General features: G+C 35.2%; 1 protein-coding gene across 17 annotated transcripts in view; it reads right to left on the reverse strand.

Annotated features, from left to right (window-relative positions):
• The window catches only part of DMD (dystrophin), a 1,213,044-nt gene that overhangs the window by 339,741 nt on the left and 848,783 nt on the right, over positions 1-24,520 (reverse strand). For all 17 annotated transcript variants that reach the window (XM_062608089.1, XM_062608087.1, XM_062608095.1 and 14 more), the window contains 2 exons: positions 12,744-12,845; positions 8,166-8,274 (listed from right to left, as the gene is read on the reverse strand). In XM_062608089.1, the coding sequence (XP_062464073.1) occupies positions 8,166-8,274; positions 12,744-12,845 (211 nt within the window). The remainder of the gene's footprint in view (positions 1-8,165; positions 8,275-12,743; positions 12,846-24,520) is intronic.

Below are 24,520 nucleotides of genomic sequence, written 5' to 3' on the forward strand. Positions count from 1 at the left end.
GAAGTCAACTTAGTTTGCTCTTTTAAAAAGACAAGTGATAGAATCACAGAATGCTTAGGGTCAACAAAGAATAGCAGACAGGTCAAGAGGACTGTGTGCAGGATGACCTATCACTTCCTATTATTCTATGAAATTAAGAGATTTTCACACAATGTAGTTGCCAATAGACCTAATTACTATATAAAATGAAGCAGGAAAGAGAGATTGCTGCTATTTGCAAGCAGCAAATACATATAGAGAGTCATATATAGTAATCCAGGTTACTGTAACAAAAAGAAGGAAGAGAGGCAGGGTGAGTTTAAAGAATGGGGAAAAAAGTGTGATGGAAAGCTAGAAACTGGGGTAGAAAAACTGAAAAGGAGCACAAACTACCATTTTATTATGGATACTTTTGCTAGGAACTCTGAGAATCCCCTTTTCTGTATCTTCCAGAGTGAACTAATTAAAATTCTTGATTCTGTCTTTGTTTTAAAATTGTGGTGTTGCCATATTTCTTGAAGATTACTAATATTGGATTCTGCAGCCTATGCTGAATACAATTCTAGAGAAAAATTAACGTTAATTAAATTCCTTCCTGAACCATGCTACACAAGCCATGTAAAAAAGACCAACTATAACTATAACTTCTGCACTCTCACCTGGTATAGGTTTGCAATAATAGTTTGCAATAACAGTATGCTATCACTTACATTTCATGGGATTTAATAAAACTGAATCCTGTATATCCTGCTGCTTCTAACTACTGATCAAGAAACTAAATGAAAAACAAGCTGCAAACCCTGGTCCTCAGAAGAAAATACCAGATCATATTTTAAAAATAGTATAGGTGAATGAGGTCCGTTGAAAGACTGATGACAGCATTAATCTTTCTTACATCATAAATCTTGACAGCTGCACTTTCAACAATAGAATAGAAAAAGTAGACCAATATTCCATATTGTCTTTCATAACAACAAAGCAGCCCACTCCTGATTTCACTTTCTGATTTACATTTCATCACAGGTATAACTAAAATTCTGAGCAGTAACACAGACTAAGTTTTTCTACTGAGCCCTGAAAAAATGAAAGTAGAAGACTACATTCCCTTTGTAAACTGCATTTTCATACCTTATTACAGATACTTTCAAAGAGTAACTTACTGCAAGACAGCTGAAATAGGATGTTAAATACAAAGGTGTAACCTTCTTTCTTCTGATTTAAATCACGTATTTGTGGTGTAGGTATATTTTGCATGTATTTTTTACTTGTCAGGTAATCCAGAAACAAACCCTCACATCACAATATGCTGTAAAGATCAAGATAGAAATTCTCAGAATCATAAAGATTCACGTTTATAAACTTGCTTATTATGTTTTTATTCACAGAGCTCTGAAGGCATAGTGTCAGCTTTTTAACCAGACTCTTTTCATTACTACTCCCTGTTGGTGTTGCAGCGCATGCTGTGAATGACCTCCAGAGATTCTTGAAGCTATATGCAGAGAGAAAATTGAATCTGAAAGCTTTATTAGACAAGTTTTGTCTTTAGCTTGTGTCTGATGTCAGCTGTATTGACAAATAGAACTGCTTGTGAAACTGGGTCCTGACCGTGAAAAATCTCCAATCAAATAGTAACATTCAGTTTTGTGCCATATTCCTATCAATTGGATGTAGCAGAAGTGAAAAGGCTTCTTAAGGAAAATCAGACAGAATAAGCAAGCAACTTCTCTTCTGTACACAGTGGGGAAACTAGATATATGGCAATGTACACATAACAGTACTAACTCAGGCTGGCATATGTGAACCTTTTTACTGTAAATTAAAATTATTCAAAATCAATACATTTATAAATATTTATATAAATATACTATAAATATATACTGTTTATTCCCTCATCCAAAAGCAACCAAAAGAAAAGGTAAAGACAACAATCTATTCCTTTATACTATTCCACTTCATACAAGAGTGAGCAACCTTTGTCAGGCCAGCTGATTTAAGCAAGAGCCTACTCTTACTGCTCTCCACCGATTAAAAAACTCAGGGTATTCTTTATGATATGTCTCTACTGCCTTGCTCCCTACTAATTTTCTCTCTTGTACTTTGTTCTAGTGAAACTTTACATCAACTTAATTATAACTAATATTAAAAATAGACATTTCTTTTAGATTCAAGATGCACCTATTCCAGACATGTCCATTATTAGAAATAATATTTCTTTCTATTACAACTCTGATGCTAGCAGTCTTATTTACTGGTGCCCTAAAACTAATGTGCACTAAAATGGGCTACTGGCGGTAACATTACATTCTAATTCAGTGTGGAACTAGTTGTCACAAGAGATGCGCGCTGTGGATTTTTAGCTGTTCAACTCTGTGGAGAATGATTCTGCAAAATTAAATATCTACCGTGTACTCCAGACAGGCATTTTAATAGCTAATAGCAGGGTTTTTTTTTAAATGGAAAATGTTATGTGCAATGCATTTTTAAATATCAAAAAACGTTTGCATTAATATTGAAAACACTGTAGAAGCGCATGTCCCTTGATCATTCAGTCTTCCCCAAGGAATTATTCTGAGTATTCTTGTTATACATCTTGTTATATACCTTGTCTCAGTTATACGATGCCAGCTGCTATAAACAATACAGACACTCTATCTGATTTGTACATTTGTTTTTAATTTACCATCTGAATACACATATTGTTATCTTTTCAGATGCACATACTGAAACGCACAAGGAATTTTAAGACTAGCATTTGGAAATTCTGAAAAAAACAACAGTTCTGAACTATGTCATATGCGTTCACTCAAGTAATGTGCATAATATATAAACAATGACTGCTTCAGAGCACATTAGCTATGAAATACTACAAAAAAAGAAAATAGCATCTATTGTGCGTTTTTGCCCAAAGCTAGTTATTGTAATTTTGTTTATTACATATTTTCAGTGTCTCTTGAATATCCCTCTAAAACAAATGGTTTGTTTGTTTTTAAAGAGGCAGTGGGGCATCACATGATCCATCTCAGAAATCCATAGAATGAATAGATTTCAACACATATAGTTTCAAAACCAAAACATTCTTCATCCCCACTGGAAATATTTAACCAAATATCATATCAGATATTTAACAGGGCAGTCTTCAATATGCAGAATGTCCAATATGTACATCTGCCTATCTAAGAATTAATATAGAATACTAGACCACTCAATTATGCATTTAGTATGAAAAGAAAATTCCAGGTGCATAAAACACAAACACTAGCACTACAAAGCCCCTTTCAGCTTCTGAGTTGCTAGATTTTCATAGAATCATAGAACGGCATGGGTTGGAAGGTTCCAACTGCCCTGCCATGGAATGGGCACCTACCACTAGACCTGGTTGCTCAAAGCCCCATCCATCCAGGCCTTGAACACTCCCAGGGATGGATCAGACACAGCTTCTCTGGGGTTCCAGTGCCTCACCATCCTCATAGTGAAGAATTCCTTCCTATTATCTACTGTAAATCTACCCTCTTTCAGTTTAAAGCCATTCCCCCTTGTCCTATCGCTACATGCCTCTGTAAAAAGTCTTCCTCCAGCATTCTTCTAGGCCCCCTTTAGGTATTAGTTTTAAACATGCTATTTTATCAAGGTATGTATTTTCACATATATGCTTTTGTTTGCTGCTAATTTTCCTCAAAAAACTACAGTCTCATAAACTGTATAATTTTAGTAGCACTAGTACATGTTTCTTATGTTATATTACATTCCAAACAGCATGTATTAATTTAAATTGTATTAAGCCACAGTGTTACATATATTCAGAGAGTAACAATGGTAATATTCTTCAGGGACTGTTTTATAAGATCTTATGAGTGTAGAACGAAGCAGCATGACTAGTCCGGGTTGGGACTTTTTTCATGGAGGCAAGCTAAACTTTCCCAAGCAGAACGAGGCATACCTTAGGATGCAGTCCTTCAGCTAAAATATCAAATGATAAGCAAATGAAATTCTGTTGTCCCTAGTTCCCCAGATTCACAAATATCACTTTTTCAGTTCAAACCCCCAAAACTCAAGGTATAAACTCTGCAGGTGTCTGCTGTGAACATTTTTTCTATGTCCCAACTGAATAAGCAACGAGTTCTCTTTTGGTTAAATTACCTGGTGAAGTTACAACTTGCTTCTCATGTACTCAACTTAATACATCACTCCTCTCCTATTCTCCTTTATTAATTCTAAATCCTGATTGTATGTATTTGAAGAAAGATACTTAAAGATCATAGCTGGGGTTATGAGTTCTGGTGGTACAGTATTAGTGTTCTTCAAATTCTTTGCATTAAATATACAATAACTAACAATGCATATAAAGCCTTTCTGCCAAATGCATCTCGAACTCTGTTACAATTTGTAAAACAAAACCTTTTTTTTTTTAATCTTTTTTTTTAGGTCTGCTACAAACTGCTTCAAAATTAGACTGATAACTTGTGAGGTTTAAAGGGACAATTTCTACCTATTTTCAGATGTAATTTTACCATTGTAATTGGCAATAACATTTTTCTTCATTTCAGAGTCATATATTTTTCTGTTTTGCTTGAGTAAGCATTTCATAAAAAAGACAAAAACGTGTAAAAATTCAGGGGAAAAATGAAATTGATTGCACACAAAGTACTGCTCACCAAGTAAGTGAAACAAACGGCAAGAGTGCAAATATAATGTACCACTCTTAGTTTCATTAGCTGCACATGCAAAATGTAAAATTAGTTGACAAAGTATTTTCAGCTCTATCCATTCACAGCTATTTTTAAATTTCACTAACTTCAAGTATAGCATGACTGAAAGTAAATACATAAAAGAAATTTTATTTTTTAAGTATAGTTCTAACTGAAAGAGCCCAAAATTTTTCCCTTGAAAGAAGGTAAAGAGAAAATGTCTGCTACAGGACCAAAGCCAGGAATGTCTCCCACCCCACAATGCATTCACATGGGGTTACAAAGCCCTATATAACTTTACCTAACTTATTAAGAAAGTACAGTGGTATCACTTCAGTATATTACCAGTCACATAATTGCTAACGATACTATTAAAATTTGTCCCTCCTGTAAAAGAACATTCCAAAACTTCATTTCTCTCTGCTTATAACATTTTCAAACCACCGGCTTAGCAATGCATCAAGGTATTTGGCTAGAGGCATTCACACAATTTCAAGTAGGATAGCAAGTGTGATTTCCCCTTCCTGAATCATCTTGTCTTGGAAGTCAATCTTTGCTAAAGTTTTAGGCATACCCTTCAGCTAAGTACATTTTTCAAGCTGGAAAACTAGTTCTTGTTCATTATGCCAAGGGCACGCTGGACTGGTGGGATATTAAGGACTTTTTTTAGTGCTCCTTCTGACAAAGAAACTATAATACACACACCTTGAAATAATTATAAGCAGGGTCCTTTACCTCTGTAACAGCCACCAGATATTATATTTAGCATGACCCTCTGGCTGAGTTCATGTAGCCAGATTACACCAAATGATACCTGACAGGGCAGTAGAGATTTGACAATTGCATCTTCATTCCCTAGTCTCAAACACAGATGGCAACATTATTAAATTCTGATGTCCACAAAAGTCTCTACAGAATCAGGAAGAGAATAATTATCAACATAAGATACTGACATTGCTTCACAGAGTCCTTCCAAAATTATTTTTGTGCATCTTTCTTTAAAAAAAAAAATACTTTTCATGAGGTAATTGTTTGATTTTGTTTGTTTACCTTTCATTGTTTGATTTTATCAGGCTCGGTTAAAGCTAGCTCTCCCATACCCAGTTTAAGTCTCTATGTAAACCAAAGCATTGTCCCTAAGAATCAGTAGCAAGTCCCTCAGATTTTCTATAATGTAAATGGTTAAAATAACTTATAGTATGAAAAAACATGACATTGAATTTCCACCCCCCTCTTTTTTTAAATTAAGTACAAAAACGTTTTAGTAACACATAGCACTTTCTGTCTTTGCAGATGTAGAAGAGAAGGCTCAGGGAGATCATATCCATGTGTGTAAATATCTGAGTAGTGGAGTAAAGAAGACAGAGCCAGACTCTCTTCAGTGATGCCAGAGGTGCCATGTGAAAACTGAAATACCAGAAAACTTATTTGTTTTACTATAAGAGTGGTTCAACACTGGCACAAGTTGCCTGGAGAGCTTCTGGAGTATCCATCCTTGGGGACAGTTAAAACCTGAATGGATCTGACCCTGAGCAACCTGCACTAATTGACTGTGCTTTGAGCGAGAGGAATAGATGTCTTCATAGGTCCCTTCTGAGCTCTACAGTTCTGTGGTGATACATCTATAATGTGATTGCAGTAAACTGACTCAAATAAAGAAAAATTATGAATTACTGTTACAAGCACAGGTTCAAATTTTTAGTGCTCTTGGCAATAGAAAGGAAATCAATATTCCTGTTTAATCCTTTATAGAATACCAGTGCTTTCACTTTCTGCATGTATAATTCCATCTCCCGAGTCTCAGAAATGTTAGTAGTCAGAACCTGTGTCTTAAATTAAGATAAATGAATAATTTTGCAATTCTCCAACTAAAGGTAAGTTAATATAGGAATCTATTGTACTACTTCTGCGTGGTCTTTCCTGTTCTGTTATTACCATTTCCTTTGTAACAGCACACAGTTCACCAACACACCCTCCCCCTGGAATCTGACATAACCTGCTTACACAGAAAACTAAAGCAAGTTTATTGACCCAGCACAGCAAAAAATGATTACACATCTCCTTCAGTTCCCCCAAGCCATTACATGAATTTCTACAGTATGCCTTAGAACAAAATCCTGTAAAGCAAGAATAATGCTGCACTACAAGATTTAAAAAAAAATACTAGTGGTATTTAGCCCTTCTCAGAAATTTAAATTATTGACACTGGAACCACAGCAACTCTAATTGACTAAAACAAAATTAAGTAAGATTTAACACATCATAAGGAAGATCTCTATTTTGCTTGAATTGATATATGCTACTCTGACAGAAGTTGGACTGTCTTCTGGTACTGAATATTCTAGATTCTGTTTCTACGGCACAACTATTTACTTCTCTGAAAAAAAAAAATTCTGCTTTGCTGCTCTAGAGAGTCACCTGTAGAAGGCAGAGAATTCTCCAATTTCAGGTTTTCTTGTGTGCTACCCATTAAAACATGTTAAAAGCAAGAGAGATCAACATTCTACAAGCAATCAAATCCCAGGTGATTACTGTAGCTGTATTATAGCTTGAGTTACAGGCAATGTGACAAGGGGCTTGAGGGAGAAGGATTTCTTTCTGCTCCCACATCTGATGAGCAGCATTCCAAAGTGTACAGGGGAGTAACATTCTTCAATCTAAGAAACTGAGATGGTTCAATATCAAGCATAGAATCTTTGAGACTTTAGAAACTCAGATAATCCAGTACTTCCATCATGGATTTCTTTTTTATCCATACTCATTCACTACAGTTCAAAGAAAAGCAGTGGGAAACAAAATCCATTTATCAAGGAGATAAAAATGAGTTTGCACTCTTTGTAGGGAACAAGCAGGTGCAAACAGATAGGAGAAGAATCTAATATAAATATTGTCAAAAAAAACCTTAAATTCATTGGAGATCAAGTCTCTTGTGAATTCCTGAACTCAAGACACCCAGAGACGTACATCACAGACTTAAAGTTTAACTTCAGGATTACTCTTACCATGTTGTCATACTGCCTTCTCTATGAATACACATGATTTGTCTTGAACCAGTCTCAGTTCATTGCCCTATCATAAAAAGTAATTTCAGAATTTCAGTCTCTGAGCAATTTCTATCCACTTGACCTGTAACATCTTTTAATTTAAATAATTCTTCTCCCTTCCTAGTATTACCCCCATGAATATATGTAGAAAGTCAAAATCCCATCTCACCTCTTCATAGAATAAAGAAACAAGATTTTGAAACTAATAATCTAAAAAGCATGCTACAATCTTTTCATCAATACCATAATCTAATTTGTCTTCTGGGACACATTACGCAAAATAGAAAGGAAACAATAAAAATACCAACTTGAATTCCACACTAGCACAGCTCCCATTTACAAGCTAAAGGTAACATTTTTAAGGATGCAGAATGAAGTTATATGGACTCTAGACATTTTCATTTTAACTCTATGACTTGTAATTAATTTCAAAAGATGTATATACTGAAGCACTTACAGACACTTGAAGAGAAAAGGCCAAATGCTGCTAATGCTGGTTTTTCCTTTAGCTGTTGAATTAAGTGGTTTATTGCCTTCCAGTCAGCATTCAAGTCTTCTAATTTTTTCTACAAAATAAAATTACAATATATTAAATTTGTAACACATTATTAAATGTAAATAAATATAAAATGAATTCATTATTTTTTCTCCACCTGATGAACCATCTCAATTAGGGAAAAAAAAAAAAAAAAAATCACTGGCTTGCCCTGCTCCCTGGTCAACAGGCATTTGCATCTTCTTAGGGAACACAGGATGATAACTTCTTTAACATACAGTAGAAAGGTGGGGATCTGTAATCACCACAAACTAGAGATATGAATTTTTAAAATTAAAATAGAAAGGTGAATTATGTATTAAAACACCCCAACAACCTTGTCAAGAAAAAACTCTGCAATTTGCAATATCAAAAAATGCAGAACACATCTTCCACCTATTAAAAAAAAAAAAAAAAAGTAAAACAAAAGTCTAAGGAGTCTTCAGGGAGTCATTAACTTCAGTGTGTGGGCATGCAAACCTGCCAGTAATGGCTAACCTGTTACTTTTAAACAAACCTCAAGTGAAAGTCTGGTGTGTGATTTATATCAGTCCTCAGACAACCCCAACAGGACTTTAGTCTTGAAAATGCTGTTTCCACCTCTCTAAGGTCTATAAGGAAGGATTAAGCACCGCAGTTCTATGCTGGCATCTCTAAAAAGTCTTGAGATGAATACTGTGTGTCTTTATTTAAGCCACTACCTGATTGCCTGCAACAAAAAGCAGCACAGAGTACCAGTGCCATTTAGGCATGCTTTAAGCATTCTTGTCCAATTCACAATTAGATCCTGTCCTGATGGAAACAGAATGCTTATAAAGAAAGGTACTTTAATTACTTAGAGTCTAAAATGACAGGGCCAATAAGAAAGGGATAGGGAACAATACGCATTAAATTGAAGACGCAGTTAGGTAGCACAATTTTATACTCTGATATGTCAGGGGAGTGTTTCTAGAATTTGCCTCAAGCTTTTCCATAAACACTCTAAATGTGTAAAGTTCTTTTATACTTTTCACCAATGGCAGCCAGAATATTACCTGGTACAAACTCTAGACAGGTTTTTGTGTGAATGCTTTTTGATAGGGCAGGAGAGAAAGAATACAATTCTGCATTAGGGAATAAACCAACTTTTAATCTTTAAGAGCAGTTTAAAAACTGCATTAAAAATTAAATAAAAAGTCAGGAATATTAGAGATTCTCTTTGATAATAGCTTATGAGAACTAGATAAAAAAAGCAATCAGGTATACATGATAAAATTCAGAATCATACTTATGCTTTATTTCTGTGTGGATTACATGTGTGGGCATATGGAAACACATATTTTGGACACATTTTATGCCAGATTTTAAAGTTCCTTTATTTTCTGCTATTGTAGCCCAATAACCTACTTCCAGAGCTGAAAATTCAAAGGACTACTCCAATATCTATTTATCCAATAGTAGCAGAGAGTGCAGAGAGCCCTTAAAAACAAAAACTGGACAGATTATACTATCAAAGTCTGGCTTCATTTTACAATATACTCATCAGTAACTCAGGAAGGAGGTATGGATGGTATAAATATAATACTGGTCCTCACTATGAGTAACTGTTTAACTATTCATGTAGATGTGAGCCAGGGCTTGCTTTCCAGCAATGCCAAAATATAAAACATGCCCACAACCAACATTAGGGTTTTTTTTTGAGGCAACCTCTACACCACTAATAGAAGAGTAGCTAGTTTTAAACTCTTCTATCAGAATTATATTTTGATCTAATTTTGCATCTACCATAAATTATCATGTATGTATTAAAATGTTAACTTTGAGCACAGTAATTTTGCTGTAATTGCAACTCTAAAACTTTGGTGACAAGTATGAACATCAAAATATGTTGCACTGAGGAACACTTTTATTGATTTCTTTTAAATGTCAGCACTGGTACAGTTTAAGAGAGGTTAGCATTCATACACGAACTAATCTCACTGGCAGAGCTAAAACTAGATAGATAGAGAGAAGTGCTGTAATCTTTTAAATGCAAGACTGATGACAATGAAAATGAGTTCCTCACTACTTACTCTCTCACACAACACGTGAAAGGACAAACTGAATGCTGTGGCAAGGGAACTACAGCTTTGACACTACCACAGCAACCCTTTCCTGAATAAACTGTACTTTTTGAGTGCTGTTAATCACGAGATTGGGACTTATGTTCTTTTCATTGCCAATGTCATCAGCCATAAACTCTCCCTTCCCCATGTACAACATCTTTACAGAAATGCATTTCTAAAGCATGAAATCCATTTTATAAAAGTGAATAGGTCTGATTATTAAAGTGCTAGTGCTTAAAGGATCACACATCTCATCCCATTCTTGATTCTTAAAGCAGCCAATACTAGGATTTGTTTTGCCAACAAAAATATTTTTACAGTCCTCTATTGCAAAATTCTATTTTAGTATGCTTAGTGAAAGTGTAAAAACATACTTATCTCAGTGACATAGCTATAAGATTAAGTATGTGTCAATATAAATCCGTGGGAATTGATTTACATTCCAAATGAATTCCAAATCAAAAATATACTATAATGAAAATATATCATAAAGGTTGCAAAGATAACTAGCTAAACATTAGGAAATGCCATTAACTATGAACGTTAATTCAGATACCATGCACATAATTGGACCAGTATCTTTAATTCTCTCACACATACTGTCTTCCAGCACCAGAGAGGATTCCGGTGTGAATGAATCTGTAAGACCTCTACTTTATTGAAAAGAATCAGAAGATCTGAATTAAGGAAATCAGAGAGAAAAAAAGAAAGCTCAGAGAAAGGTGCCGCAGACAACTAAGTATTCCACAAAGCTGCCAAGCAATGGTAAGCAAGCATTTAACACTTTTAAAGAGGCCATGCAATTTTATCCTTTTTCTCTGTGCCACAAAATAAAAAAAGAGTATAAGAATTGCTGCTTGCACTGTGATTGCAATCCATATCCTGTACTGAATTAGGTAGTGCTCAGCCTAAACTGAGATCATCTTAATTCAAGAATTTTCTAAATTTGCAAGTGCTTAACTTTGTAACCTTGCTAATACCTTTTCAAAAACACCCTCATCTGTGTAAAAGTTATTTTTGTTTACACAAAATATCTTTGTGACATTTGCTGAAAAGTCTATATTGTAACATATAAAAAGCAGGAAGAGCTGGAGTTACTTTTGAAAAACGATGGCAAAAGACCAACTCAGAATAAATGGGTAGAAGCATAAGGAAATCTGCATTATCAAGAAAACAATTCAACAGTCCTGACAGCATATGTTCACTATTTTATGACTTACTGAGTAAGACAGACAGTGAATCAGAAATTAACTTCACGGGTCATTCAATTAACTGGACTACAGAATGTAATGAAAAAAGTAAAATACACTTAAAGACTAGAAATTAAACACTTGCTACTCCACAAGTAGTTACCAATTTCCTCACAGGCACATTTTATAATATCGTTGTCAGAAGTACAATTGAAGGAACATCATAATCTTTATTTAAACAGTTAACTCATTCCAGCAAATTGGGTAGAAATTGGCAGTTTTGATGTCTTTAATGTGAACACCAAACAGAAAGAGACACAGAGTATACTTCTGTCAGAAGTTTGGCTTAAACAGAATCACTTCACACAATTTATATTTCTGTCAGTGATATATAGAACAAGTATTAGTTCTTCTCCTTGAAAATGCCAGCATTCATTCTGCAATTCTTTATGTGCAATTACAAAAATCTAGAAAGCCAAAACTTATAGTTTTTTGTTATTTCAGGTGCTTTGCTTGTTAAAATGTGGAGTAAGAGCCCCTAAGACTGCGGCTGAAGTCATATAAAATAAGCAAATGCAATTATTCCAGGGTGATTTTTTTGTTCATTCATTCAATATGCAGATGATGTTTCAGTTCCCAACAATAATAGCACTGTATTAGCCAAGGACAACGGACAACACAGAGTCAAAAGCTTTGTTTCTGCCCACTCTGTTTATCACACTGCTTTTAAGTCATTTTGAGTATATCTCTTTTAGTGTTTTATCTATGTTTAGGAAAACTAGTCATTTAAAAAAAAACACAAAAAAACATAGATAGCAAACTGGAAAATAACTCTCAAAACCTCAACTCTTACCTTTTCTAGAAAATATGTTCATTTGTTTTTAATTGATAAAACTTCTGAAAGTGAAATTCAAAATAAGGGAGTTTAAAACAAGTTCGATGGTGCCATTAATTAGGCACCCAAAATTATATTTGCTTTCAATGTGGATTATTCTTGAAGAAGTAGAACTACCTTAATGCCAAAACCAATATTCCTATCACAATATGCAAAAATTTTCTAGCTGGAACATTGCTATTTTCCTGGCTGTGCCATCACAGAATAGAACAAATGCCATTTGCCAAGTTCCTTCACTGATTATAAACAGAGCACATCAAGGACAAGTGTACAACAGGGGAAGCATAACCCATTACACAGTAATGGATATTGCTAAAGGTTGCTTCATTACCTTTACTGGATGAGTGGCTGGTTTTTCCTTATATAAATGACACCCTTTAGACAAAACCTCTTCCACATTCGGCTGTTTAGCCTGCACTGCTGCTTCAGTTTCCTGAAAAATATAAACACATACAGTGTAGATTAACTACAGCATAAGCAATAAGACTGAAAAGTCCTAAAGCTCCATGGAAAGCTGTAAAATACCAATAGATTAGTTTCTGCTCAGGATTCCTTTTTGGGAAAACTTATGGATAGTAGCAGGTAAGGACAAAGAAGGTCACCAGAGAAAACAAAATCAAAGAGAGATGGAAAAGCGTAATGCCAGGAAAATAAACAGTGATAGGTCTCATTTCCTGAAGGTTTCAATAAGGTGATTACAAAGCTAGCACAAATTTATACTAGGAAACACAGGCATGAGAAATCTCATTTAAGCAGCTCTGTCCTTTGTCTGTTTTACATTACAGGAGATTAAAAGTGTATACCTGTTAATATTTTATTCATACAGTACATGGCATGAAAATCATATTATGAGATGCAATAATGATACAGAATTTAGGAAGATTAAAAGTATTAATAGAAAAGTACTATTGCTAGTAATAAACTAGTATTTATCTAGTAAAACATTTACACTAATGAATTAAAAACAAAAGCATAGTAGTAGTGACAGTTCCTAAAGATATGAGGAGGCACTTACCATTAGCAATGATGCCCAACTGAATTAGCAACAGCATTTTCCATAGCAACCTGTTTTTTTTTAATCTGGAAAGGTATAATTCATGTGCTATTGGAATAAACCCTTCCAAATGTACAGCAGCATCATTTCATCAGGCACTGACCAAAAATATAATGGGTGAAGCACTACATACAGATAATTAAAAGAAAAAAAAATACCGAAAAGTATAAATGAAATTATTAACTGCACCTGGACTTCCAAGATTCAAATTGTTCTCAGTTTTCAAGTTATATAAAAAAAAAACAAACAAAGAAAACTGAAAAAAAAAAATCAGAGTTATCTATCAAAATTAATTGGCTGGCTTGTTTTTGTTTTCCTCTCTCCACTCTTCTCCTACTATTTCACAGCTTGATTACCTTGTCCTAACCAATATTGCAGACTATCTACTGACTCTCCAACCTGATTTTCTGTCCACAATCTCAGTTATCATTAGGGTGACAGCAGACAAGATTGTGTGCTGAGCTTGTCACTGTCTGATCGACACATCATTTTATTGGTGGAAATCTGCTATTTTTTGCTCTATAATAAACTTGTTAAAGTGTATGTCATTTTCAGTCTCAAAAAGAGTCCATTTTGCCCCTGTGTTTCAGGTCAACGTAGAAAACATGCCTACAGTGCTGCCTGAAATTTTATATACAAATCTTTATGGACAAATAGTAAAAATAAAAATAACATTTTCCTTGCAAATACTGTTTATCAATAACAAAGTGAAATAAAGAGTGTCTGATTAACTGCAATGATATTTATAACATTTAATTTGTTTTTATTATGCCTTTTGATATTAATGAGATATAACTGTAAGGATTCATAGAGAATGAGCACTGAAAAGCAATGCACAGCAAAATTGGGATGGGGGAGTTTATTAACTTTTGATCAAATCCTCAGTAAAGTCCCATTTTCTTTATGTGACTAGGTTAGGTTTCTACTTCTCTACTTACCATATAAAGAAAAAAATAAGCATAGAATCATAGAATGGTTAGAGTTGGAAGGGATCTTAAAGATCATCTAGTTCCAACCTCCCGCCATGGGCAGGGACACCTTTCACTACACCAGGTTGCTTAAAGCCCCATCCAACCTGGCCTTCAACACTTCTAGAATCCTGAATACATCTTTAACTAGGTCAGGTTGCCTAGAACCACATCCTGTGTGGTGCTGAATATTTCCAGGGATGGTGCACCTATCGTCTCTCTGGGCAACGTGTTCCAGTATTTTACAGCCCTCACTGTCAAGGAGCGTTAATGAAAAAGGTAATTTTCTGCCTAGTTTGATGAAAAATAGGCATTTTAATATTTGTTTTAGTTGCATTGTTTTTTTTTAAACTAAGGCTTTTTTTTTTCTTTTTTGTGCCAATATTTTGTGTTGTGTTATCCTACACATCTCAAATACTCATAACAGCACCAGTTACCATAAAAAATTCTGTATCGGGAAAAACATGTTATGATTCCCTGCAGAGTCCAAGAATATAAAGAGCACTACAGGTGCGAAGATACTGACGGTTTAACCCACACTGTGTACGTGCCTTCAAAGTAGATCGTTTCCCCACTAACTGGGCATTGTTTTCCACCATGGACTGGTCTGGGATCACACAGATTGGTTTCTTTCAGACTGTAATCAGCTTGGAAGATGTGCACTAGGAGGGCATCTAACATAGTTCCAGGCCATGAGGACACTGACAGCCCTGATTGCCCATGACTGCTCACCCCCGCCATGTTACCCCCACCTGCCCATGGTTCAGGACCCTGCATCAGGCCCTCCAGGGCCATCTGTCCCTACCCCAGTGATGCTGCAGCAGGGCTGGTCTCCAGCGCCCCATAGCCCTGCCCTGCTTGGCCACTGGACCCACCAAGCCAGGCAAACCCACAGGCTCATGTTCCATCCACAGGGAGGTGCCTCCTGGCTGCCCTGCTCCTATCTATGGGGTGGAATGGGACCTGGCTGCCAAGGCCTGCCCTGAGAGCTCCTCAAAGGGAGACCTCCAGTGGCCCTGGCACATGGAGAGCCACTGGCCCTGCAGGCAGCTGTAACAAGAATGGAGGAACCTGAGCACTTACTGTTCCCTCCTAAGTCATCTTCATCAATTCCCCTTAACATTTTCTAGAATTGAGGAAAAGCAGAGGGTCTTAAGAGGCTCTCTCAAGCTTTGGCATGCATTTGATCTGACTAGGTTTGCACTAACAGCCATTAACAATAACAGTCAAGTTCTACCCCTAGGAATTCAAACCCAGAACCACCTGGCTTTGAGTGGAAGCACTCCAAACTAATTAAAAGGACTACTCATAACAGCAGCTACTATTCAAATCCTGTAGCTGTAAGAAAATTTGGCTGCTCAGTATTTATTCATATTCTACCCCTCTATATTGAAATCTGAATCATGATTTATTGTATACACACATATAAATAGGCTAATATCCCTTTTCAAAGTGAGAGAAAAAAATAATTAAAAAAAAAGGCAAAACGAATGACTGATGGTACCATGTGACTCCACCTTCTGCAGAAAATAATAGGAAAATACTTAACCATCCTTTTCATTGTCATTATTTTATCCTAATGCTAGTATACACAGCACACATAAAAGCTAACAAACATCTCTGCCTATTACATAAACATTTGAAATGATTTATTTATGGATTCAAAAGGTATTTTTTTTTTTATGGATAGAATACAGATATAATTGTCTATAGCCAGTTAACAGAAACATAACGTTTAGCTGTTGAGTCACCAAATTCATTCTGCTTCACAATTTTCTGGAGTTACATGAACTAATCTTGAATAGTCTGATCTTTCAAAATCAATGGACTTGATCTAAACCAAAATGCAAGTGCAAGTCTATTCAATGTAGCATGATGTTTCATTTGAGATTTATGTTGAAATAAGAGTAGAGATAAGAGCCCAGGGGAAAAAGAGGTTCTCAGTATCTTTTCATTCATTTGGACACTGCTGAAATGAACAGATATCTTACTTGCTAGAGCAGCACCCACTTTTTGTTTGTTGCATGCTTAATTCCAACATCATTGAAATACGTCAGAAAATTATTTTAAATAACTGCACACCTTAAAATGCTGCAGGAACTTTGAGGGAGCTCTTTGTTCAGTTCTCTGCCTGATGGGACAGCCCCTTGACAAATTCTGCCCAGTGAGCAAGTTTCCAGCAATTTCAAATCCATTTGCTAGGTGACACCCAGTTAATACGGGTTGATAGTCAAGCGAGTAGTTTCAGGATGCTGTTCCACCATTTGGTTCCCCAAAAGAGCAAAAAAGTTAATGACCATAACATGGCCTCCAATGGTTTGCTCACAACAGAGACCACGGTTATTATCTAGGCTGTGCAGAATCCAGGAGAACAGCATTCTCCCAGAGCAGGGCCTGAGATCTACTCTTGATTGCACAGGCCAGGCTACTACTCAAGCTAATAGAAGTCGTCCATGCTCATGTCCATCAGTTTTTAGAGAATACCCAAGCCACAACTTTAAAAAAGTCCTGATTCAAGATCATTGACTCCCTTGCCACACTCGCTTTCTGCCCTGGGGGAGGACTCCTGTAGGGTGGATGCAGCACTGTCTCTGGGAAGACAGAGCTGGCTGTACTGTAATAACACAGTTTAGAATCTGCCTGTGAAACGAATCATAATGCTACTTCTGGACTGGGTGATGAATATGCTAATTAAACTTTTCACACATATGGTAAATTAAAATACATCATAATTGGAAACTGCTGTTTCTCAAACATGTATAAACAAGAATCAGAGGCCACCTTCTTTCCATGATGTACTATCTATGAATTTTCAGTGGTGTTAAAATGATACATTCAAACTGATGAAACCAATATATTGACTAAACCTCTGGAGTGTATGCCAGTGGAAGAGGAAGTTTGATGGCTTGACATATGTTATTTCAAGAGATGGTAACTATCCTAGCAGACACAGGCTGTTTGACATATGCTGCACATATACTAGGAGGCCCAGACAACTATCTATAAAAGTATCTGCAGTATTTCAGACAGTCTACTGGTCTATATTAAGAATCACTAGCACTGATGCCCCTTCACCAGTAACACTATGGAAATTCTGGGGATTGATTACCTAATGAGATAATGTCCATGGGACATTTACTGCAGGGACAGTAGGAGAAGCTGAGGGTGTTTAAACCTGCATCTTCATGGTAAAATGCAATGCAAAAATGGAAACTTAATTACAACCTTCAAATTAAAAAAAAAACAAAAAAACTTTGAAATTAATGTAGTGAGTGGTTTTAAAAGTAATGACATTTTTTCATCAAGACAGTACATTAAATGAAGCTTAAAGGAGAGAATTTATTCCCAGGAAAACACAAGCAGTAAGCAATTACCCTTCACTTCACAAGAAAGACAAGGCAGTAGTGTTTAGCAATCAAATATACTAAATCTAAAATCTAAAATAATTTGGAGGCTTTTAATGTCAAAATGACATTTTTAAATAATCAGATATAAATCCCTGTATATATTTAACTTGATAACAGAAAATTATGTTTAATTATGTTTTTCTTGTCTCTTAGATGAGGGAGAGTGTTAACTTGTAACCAGAATTCTCTGAGATGGATTTTCTTATTCATGCACACAAGAAGTTCCAGCAAGATTCACTGAAATATTCATGCCTATCTTTCAGGTTACTATTCCCAGATATTCTGTGGAGATAACTATAAATAAATGGTGAGGTTCCGAGAGCTTCATTTTTCCCTCACAAGTAAAAAAAGGGACTTGGATAGAAAAACATGAATGTATTCCCATCTTCAAGAATTCTGGTTCTGAATAAGTGACCTGATTTTTTCTTTTGACTCAGCTCTGCACATTCCCATTTGTGAAGCAGACTAACTAGCTAAACCACAATAAAGAAGAATGTTCAGAGACTTAATTAAAAAGACATCAAAGTTCAGCTACACCATAGTGAGCATCAGATCTTGATGGTAGGTTAGACAGTACAATCAATGGCATTCTCAGTATTCACTTTAGATATTTATACAGTATTATTAGAATATATCCAAGACATGCTATTAACAGGTCTCTTGCTATATTGTGGCAGAACTTAATCCACCAGTGGAAAAAATGCAGTTGCAAGTATTTAAACTTGCTGAAAAAAGACTTTAATCAATGCTGATAAAATTCAAGGAGAGACAAGATTGGACCCCTGTTCTTTTCTACATAACAGATCAAAAAGTGTGTTAACTTCCTGAATATTTTACTTATCTCTAGAGAGAAATAAAGTGCTCTGTGAACATGTAGGTTATAGAATTTAAATTCAGTTTCCAGTCATAGGGTTTTATGAAAAGAAAGGGAGTGTGTGGACGTATGTGGGGGTGTGTGTGGGTGTGTTAAAAACCCCCAACATACAAAACCAACAACAACCAGAAAAACCCCAACACATACAAAGAAAAAAGTAACCTCACCCAACTAATAAGCCTATTCCATTAGTGGCCTAGGTAGAAGGTTAGTCTAAAGCTGCTTTTTGAGTCTGAGATCCAAAATATGATTCTAAAGCAGTTAGAAGCTATCTTAATGGGGAAAAGAATATTGTGAGATTCACTCAGCTTTTGAAAGTAAAGTGTGCAAAAGACTATAATTTGATTTTAATGAGAGATTGGAAAACTGATACAACTACAGCTTTTTACCTATATGAACATTTTCAAGATACTTTAGAGGACTAACAATTATTTCACAGAAAAAATAACTACGTGAAGGACCTCTTCCTTCCAAAAGTACAACAGTTCAATTTTAGAGCTCATAACTACCTTTTAAACCTATGAGTGCAGCATTTGTGTAGATTGTAAAATACGCAGACACTGTGTCTATTAAGACTTGGTGGTAGCTTTCATCATTCTATTCCCTGCAATATCTCTTATTCCTGGTACAGAAAAAAGGAAGGGAAGAAAAGAAAAGGGACATCCTCTGCAATGAAATGGAACTAAGAAGGTTCAAAAATTTGAGCCATGCAATCAAAGTACCTGAAACAGCAATAACCAGCATTCTGTAGAGTGAAAGGATGTTTTTTTCCAAAGTGCATTTACCTGTTTACGTCAGAAATTTGTGAGTTTTCTCTGTACATCTAGAGGAGATGAAATATAGTAATTTTTTCCCCACACAGAGAAATCACTATCTATCCATTGCAGCTGTCTGTCCTTAAAAGAAAATGTCCTGGAGGTACTGAAGATAGACAAAATTATTAGCTGTGAAGACATGATCTGCAGATATGGCATATGAAAAGAATTTGGCTATGGTGGTCATATACTGATAAAGCACAGTTAATCATCCAGTTGGACTGTGAAAAGGCCCACTAAGAAGAATCCTTTGAGATTGGACGCGATTCAGAATATTTTATTTTGAGGGTGAACAAATGCTTCTGTTCCACCTAGACTGTAGATCTTGCCTTTGTTCCAGTGCATAATATAAAATAGATAATAAAAACCTGGGAGAACTGACACATAAGAAGTAAATTTGGCAAGAAAACATAATGGAAATTCTTGTGAGAAAATAAAGGAAATCCCAATAATTTTACAAGCTCTCTCCATGTCTCATGGTCTTTCAGATGCTGAAGAATAGCAGCATAAGAGGAAGAAAAGTTATTCAGATTAACACAGTAGCTGTTACGGACTATCACCATAAGCATCTTGACTGGCAAGTGAAATTTGGTGACAATTATAAAAATATGAATCATAAAAATTATTTATTATTTCAAACAGGAAAGAAAAAAACATAATTTCTCCCACTGCACTAATAATGACTGCTATTTCAATAAACTCTAATTTGGGAGGGAGGCATCTACTTATTTAGTTTACCATTTAATTCTTGGTTAATTCATTTTTATCTCCTGTATGTCAGGGCTTATAAGCAAATTTTGTCAAGTTTAGTAGATAAATAAATACTTTCAGAGGAAACAAAACCAGAAGATACAAAAGGAAATTAGAAAAAAAAAAAAAGGCAAAATATATTAGTGTTCTAATATCAGTTTGTTGGTTGTAACATTTTCAAACATGCCGATCTTCTGGTATTAGTCTTTAATACATTCATTTAAATGAATATTCATGAGGATCTATTTCTGCTGTTTGTCTTCCAGTAGTTACAGTGGCATATATTCCTGGAAGAATTGGTAAAGACTGAGCCAGTATGTTGCTTCAGCAGCAGAAGCAGGGGTAGAATTCAGTAAATGGAATTTAGGTTCTTATAATTTGGAAAACATGCAATTTTTTTCCTTTCCAATTGCCTGGTTTTCAGCTACAAAATGCTGTTACATCCACATTCTGGCTGGTGGCACTTTTAATTTTGTTTTTTTTTTTTTTTTCATAAAAAGGTATGTTATCAGAAGTTTATCTTTTTAAAGTTTATCACTCTGAATGAAGTAAAATATAATTAAGGAATTAAAAGAACTAGTAAGCAAATGCTAGTCAATAGTGCCCAGTGTTAAACAACAGCCATGGATGTAAAATCTCTGTTGCTGAGCTGTGCTTACGCAGTGTCAAGGCTTTTTCTGCTTTTCACACCACACAACCAGCAAGAAACTTGGGGGTGCACAAGAAGTCGGGAGGGGACACATGTGGCAGAGCTGACCCCAACTGACAAAAGGGGTATTCCATACCATATGAGATCATGCTAAACATATAAAGCTGAGTGAAGAAGGAGGAAGTGGGGCACATTTGGAGTCTGTGAGTTTGCCTTCCCAATTAATCACTATACTTGATGAAGCCCTGCTTTCTTGGAGATGGCTGAACACCTGCTTGATGAAGTAGTGAATTAATTCCTTGTTTTGCTTTGATTGTGCAGCTAGGTTTGCTTTACCTACTAAATTGTCTTTATCACAACCCATGAGTTTTCTCACTTTTGGCCTTCTCCCTATCCCACTTCAGGGAAAGCGAGCAAGCAGCTGAGCTGCCTACCGGGGTTAACCCACAACAATAATTTAGAAAGAATTTTCACCCTCCAATGTCTCACTGCAGAATTTGTCATATCTGACAGTTTTAATCTCTTTATAAGAATATCTCACAAAAGTTAAGCTTTGCAGCACTATGCCTAATACTACAGAGCTACATTTACTTGGAAATTTAGCACAAAATCTGCAACAGGATTGTTTTCCACATTATCACTAACTTTACTGTGAAAAGGAACTGTGATGATTTTAGGTGTATGTTTTTATGTTCAGTAAAAAAAAAAAAAAAAAAAAGATAAAAAGACCCACAATTTTTACTCAAGTATTAATCAATATTGATTGTATCAAACTTCTTCAAATATCCAGCGGGTACCAAAAATTCATATAGTTACTAATGTACAAAACCCTGAAAAGATAAGGTTCACTGCCTCAATTTTTTTTTACATAGCAGTGAATTCAAAGTAAATTATACCAAGTTAATAAGACCTTGTGCAGATATAAGCAGTCATTTGTGTAGGCTTTCCATCAGATTCCAGTACTTTGAATTGTATGTGATCGGTAGAGCAAAATATATAATCTTACAGAAGAGGAGTTGCTGTTTAATTAACAACATACTATTATCAAGAAGAGTGTCCAAGAGCAAGAGAAAGATTTTCTGTTAAAAAGAGAACGTATGAAAAAGAACACAAATGGTGATAATGTTAGAAAACTGCATTTTCTGAATAGGAGAGGAAATTTCCGATCTCTGAAAACCTAACTATGCTGAAGCAAGCTATAGTTTTGGTACTGACTTCACTAGAACCTCAGTAAACTTCTCTGTCATTTCTGTAAGTTTCCTCCTAAATTTATTTGCTCGCTTACATTAACCGTGCTTTTCCTCTGGAACTCTGGATAGTACCTGAGCTGTTATTAATAGTACAAGGAGGAAACCAAAAGATAAAGCTGAGGCACAACCTCACCAACTGTCAAGCAACACACCCACACTTTAAAAATCTTATTCCTTCAACAAAGAAATCAGATCTTGAATTACTAGTAATTTGTTATTTCCTAGAAAAATACTACCACACATCAAATACTTGATCACCTTTCAAAACTCTTTCCTTTCCTGAGACACTGGGACACAGATACACTTGCAATCCATCCTTAAGGCTGCAAAGTCAATTATAGAGTAAGTGATTTACAAGGATTACTCCCTGGGAAAATTTTGCTACATTTTCACAATCCATTTGTAGCTAATGTTATCTAATATTCTTGCACTTGGGATAGATTTTTTTTTTTATTATTTTTTTTTTAGAAGGGTTTTGAATACAGACTGTTTAAATGCTCAAAGCTTACAAAGAAAACATTGAGCAGGTTGTTCCTCAAAGTCCCATGAAAAGATTTCTGGAATGAGCAATAATTGACATATGCACAGAATATCAAGCTGTAGCTTCTATGAATTGATTAAATTTACATTCACTGCAGATCTTAATGAAAAAAATGAAAATAGGAGTAGTTTAGATAATCAAACAATATTTCATCATCAGAGGTTTTCACAGTTCAACCTTTTGCCAAATCAGACACAGATATAGTGAGATGAATCTCTGGGGCACATATTCTTTATGCACTCATGTGGACAAACTACAACCTCTTATTGCATATAAAACCTACTCATTTAAAAAGATGTTGGGAAAAATTAAAAGATGAATCAATAAAGAGTTAAAATCTGATCTAGCTTGTCATGCAGAAATTGGCAAATAAAGGCTGACAGCAGGAAAAATACAGCGACATCCACTTTCATTCTGTTCTGTGGGTAAATTCTCTTTTATTTGTCTACAATTAGGTTTTTTTACTCCTCATTCATGCTCTTCCCTTATGTTCTAAATGGAGGTTGTCAAGTATATAATGATTTGATTGACAAGAATTGACAGTTTTCCTATTGTTATCCAAAGTTTATCAAGGACAAAATCCAAATACAAGTTATTTTTAAGACTACAGAGTTATTTGGTATTTTTAAGGATGGCTTATTTTTATCTAGCAAAAATGAACACAATACACTATATTAAATACATGGCAAGTCACCACTATGGACAGTAAACAGATATAAATGCTACACCCAGAGGCAATCTGAAGCTTCATTAGCACTATAAGAGAAAATCAAGGTTGTATAAACCTTGGAAAAGAGGACTCAAGTATAGAGGCTACAGGAGGGGTGAGTAATAACCCAGAAGGTAAGGAGGGAGTAAAAGTAAACTGAGTTAGTAAGGAGAAAGAGCCAATAAGATTGCAGGGTGGCTGGAAGCATCAAGTGTTTTTTTCATATTGGCTGGAGAAAAAGGTTTGGAAGGGTCAGCAGGATTTCAGCGAGCTTCAAATGGAAACAGGAATTTCTGCATTTTGTCAACTCATTCCCTATCTGGAACATCATTTCTCCATCCATTCCTTAAAACACAGGGAATCTCATTTCTCTTCATCCCCTTCATGCAAATGAATTGTGAAAATGTAGCAAAACTTTCCCAGGGAGTAATCCTTGTAAATTGCTTAGTCTGTAACAGACTTTGCAGCCTTAAGGATGCAAATCAGGCAAATTTGAAAAGACAATGATAAAAAAATGAAATGTCAGCCTTCTGCCCAACACTAAGTTTCTACTTATACAAATGCTGGTTAGAACTACATTCTAATTCCTTGGATGAACAGATAACGCTGTTTTGAAATTATCTACATTTGCTTTTTGGACACATGTTTAAATAAAATGTTGAAATACTTTGCAGGGTTTGAATTTCTTTTTCAAAATATTTCAAGTTACACATTTTATCATTTCCTTTAAAAAATTGCTTAAATTCAGTTCACATAATGAAACTCAGGACAAATATTTTCAACTTAAAATTCACTCAGGAGGAGACAGCCTCAGGTTGTTTTAAAAATTCAGTATTCAAGCAGTTTTCATATGAGACTGAGAAAAGAAAGTTGGGATACACAGTGTTTTCCTAATTATTTTTGTGCAATATCAGATTGTAACTTTTATTACTTTCTCACTAAAGTGCTTTATATTACACTAAAGTTAATGTACAGGCATTAGAGTTAACACGCACCTTATTAAATTAGTTCTAATATTACTTTGTTGGGTGTTTAAATACAGAAGTTTTACATACGCATCCACTTAAAATTATCTTAACACGCACTAATTT

Source organism: Pezoporus occidentalis, unplaced genomic scaffold, assembly GCF_034315485.1.
Source record: "Pezoporus occidentalis ecotype Australia unplaced genomic scaffold, CSIRO_AGI_Poc_V1 ctg129, whole genome shotgun sequence".
Lineage (NCBI taxonomy): Eukaryota > Metazoa > Chordata > Aves > Psittaciformes > Psittacidae > Pezoporus > Pezoporus occidentalis.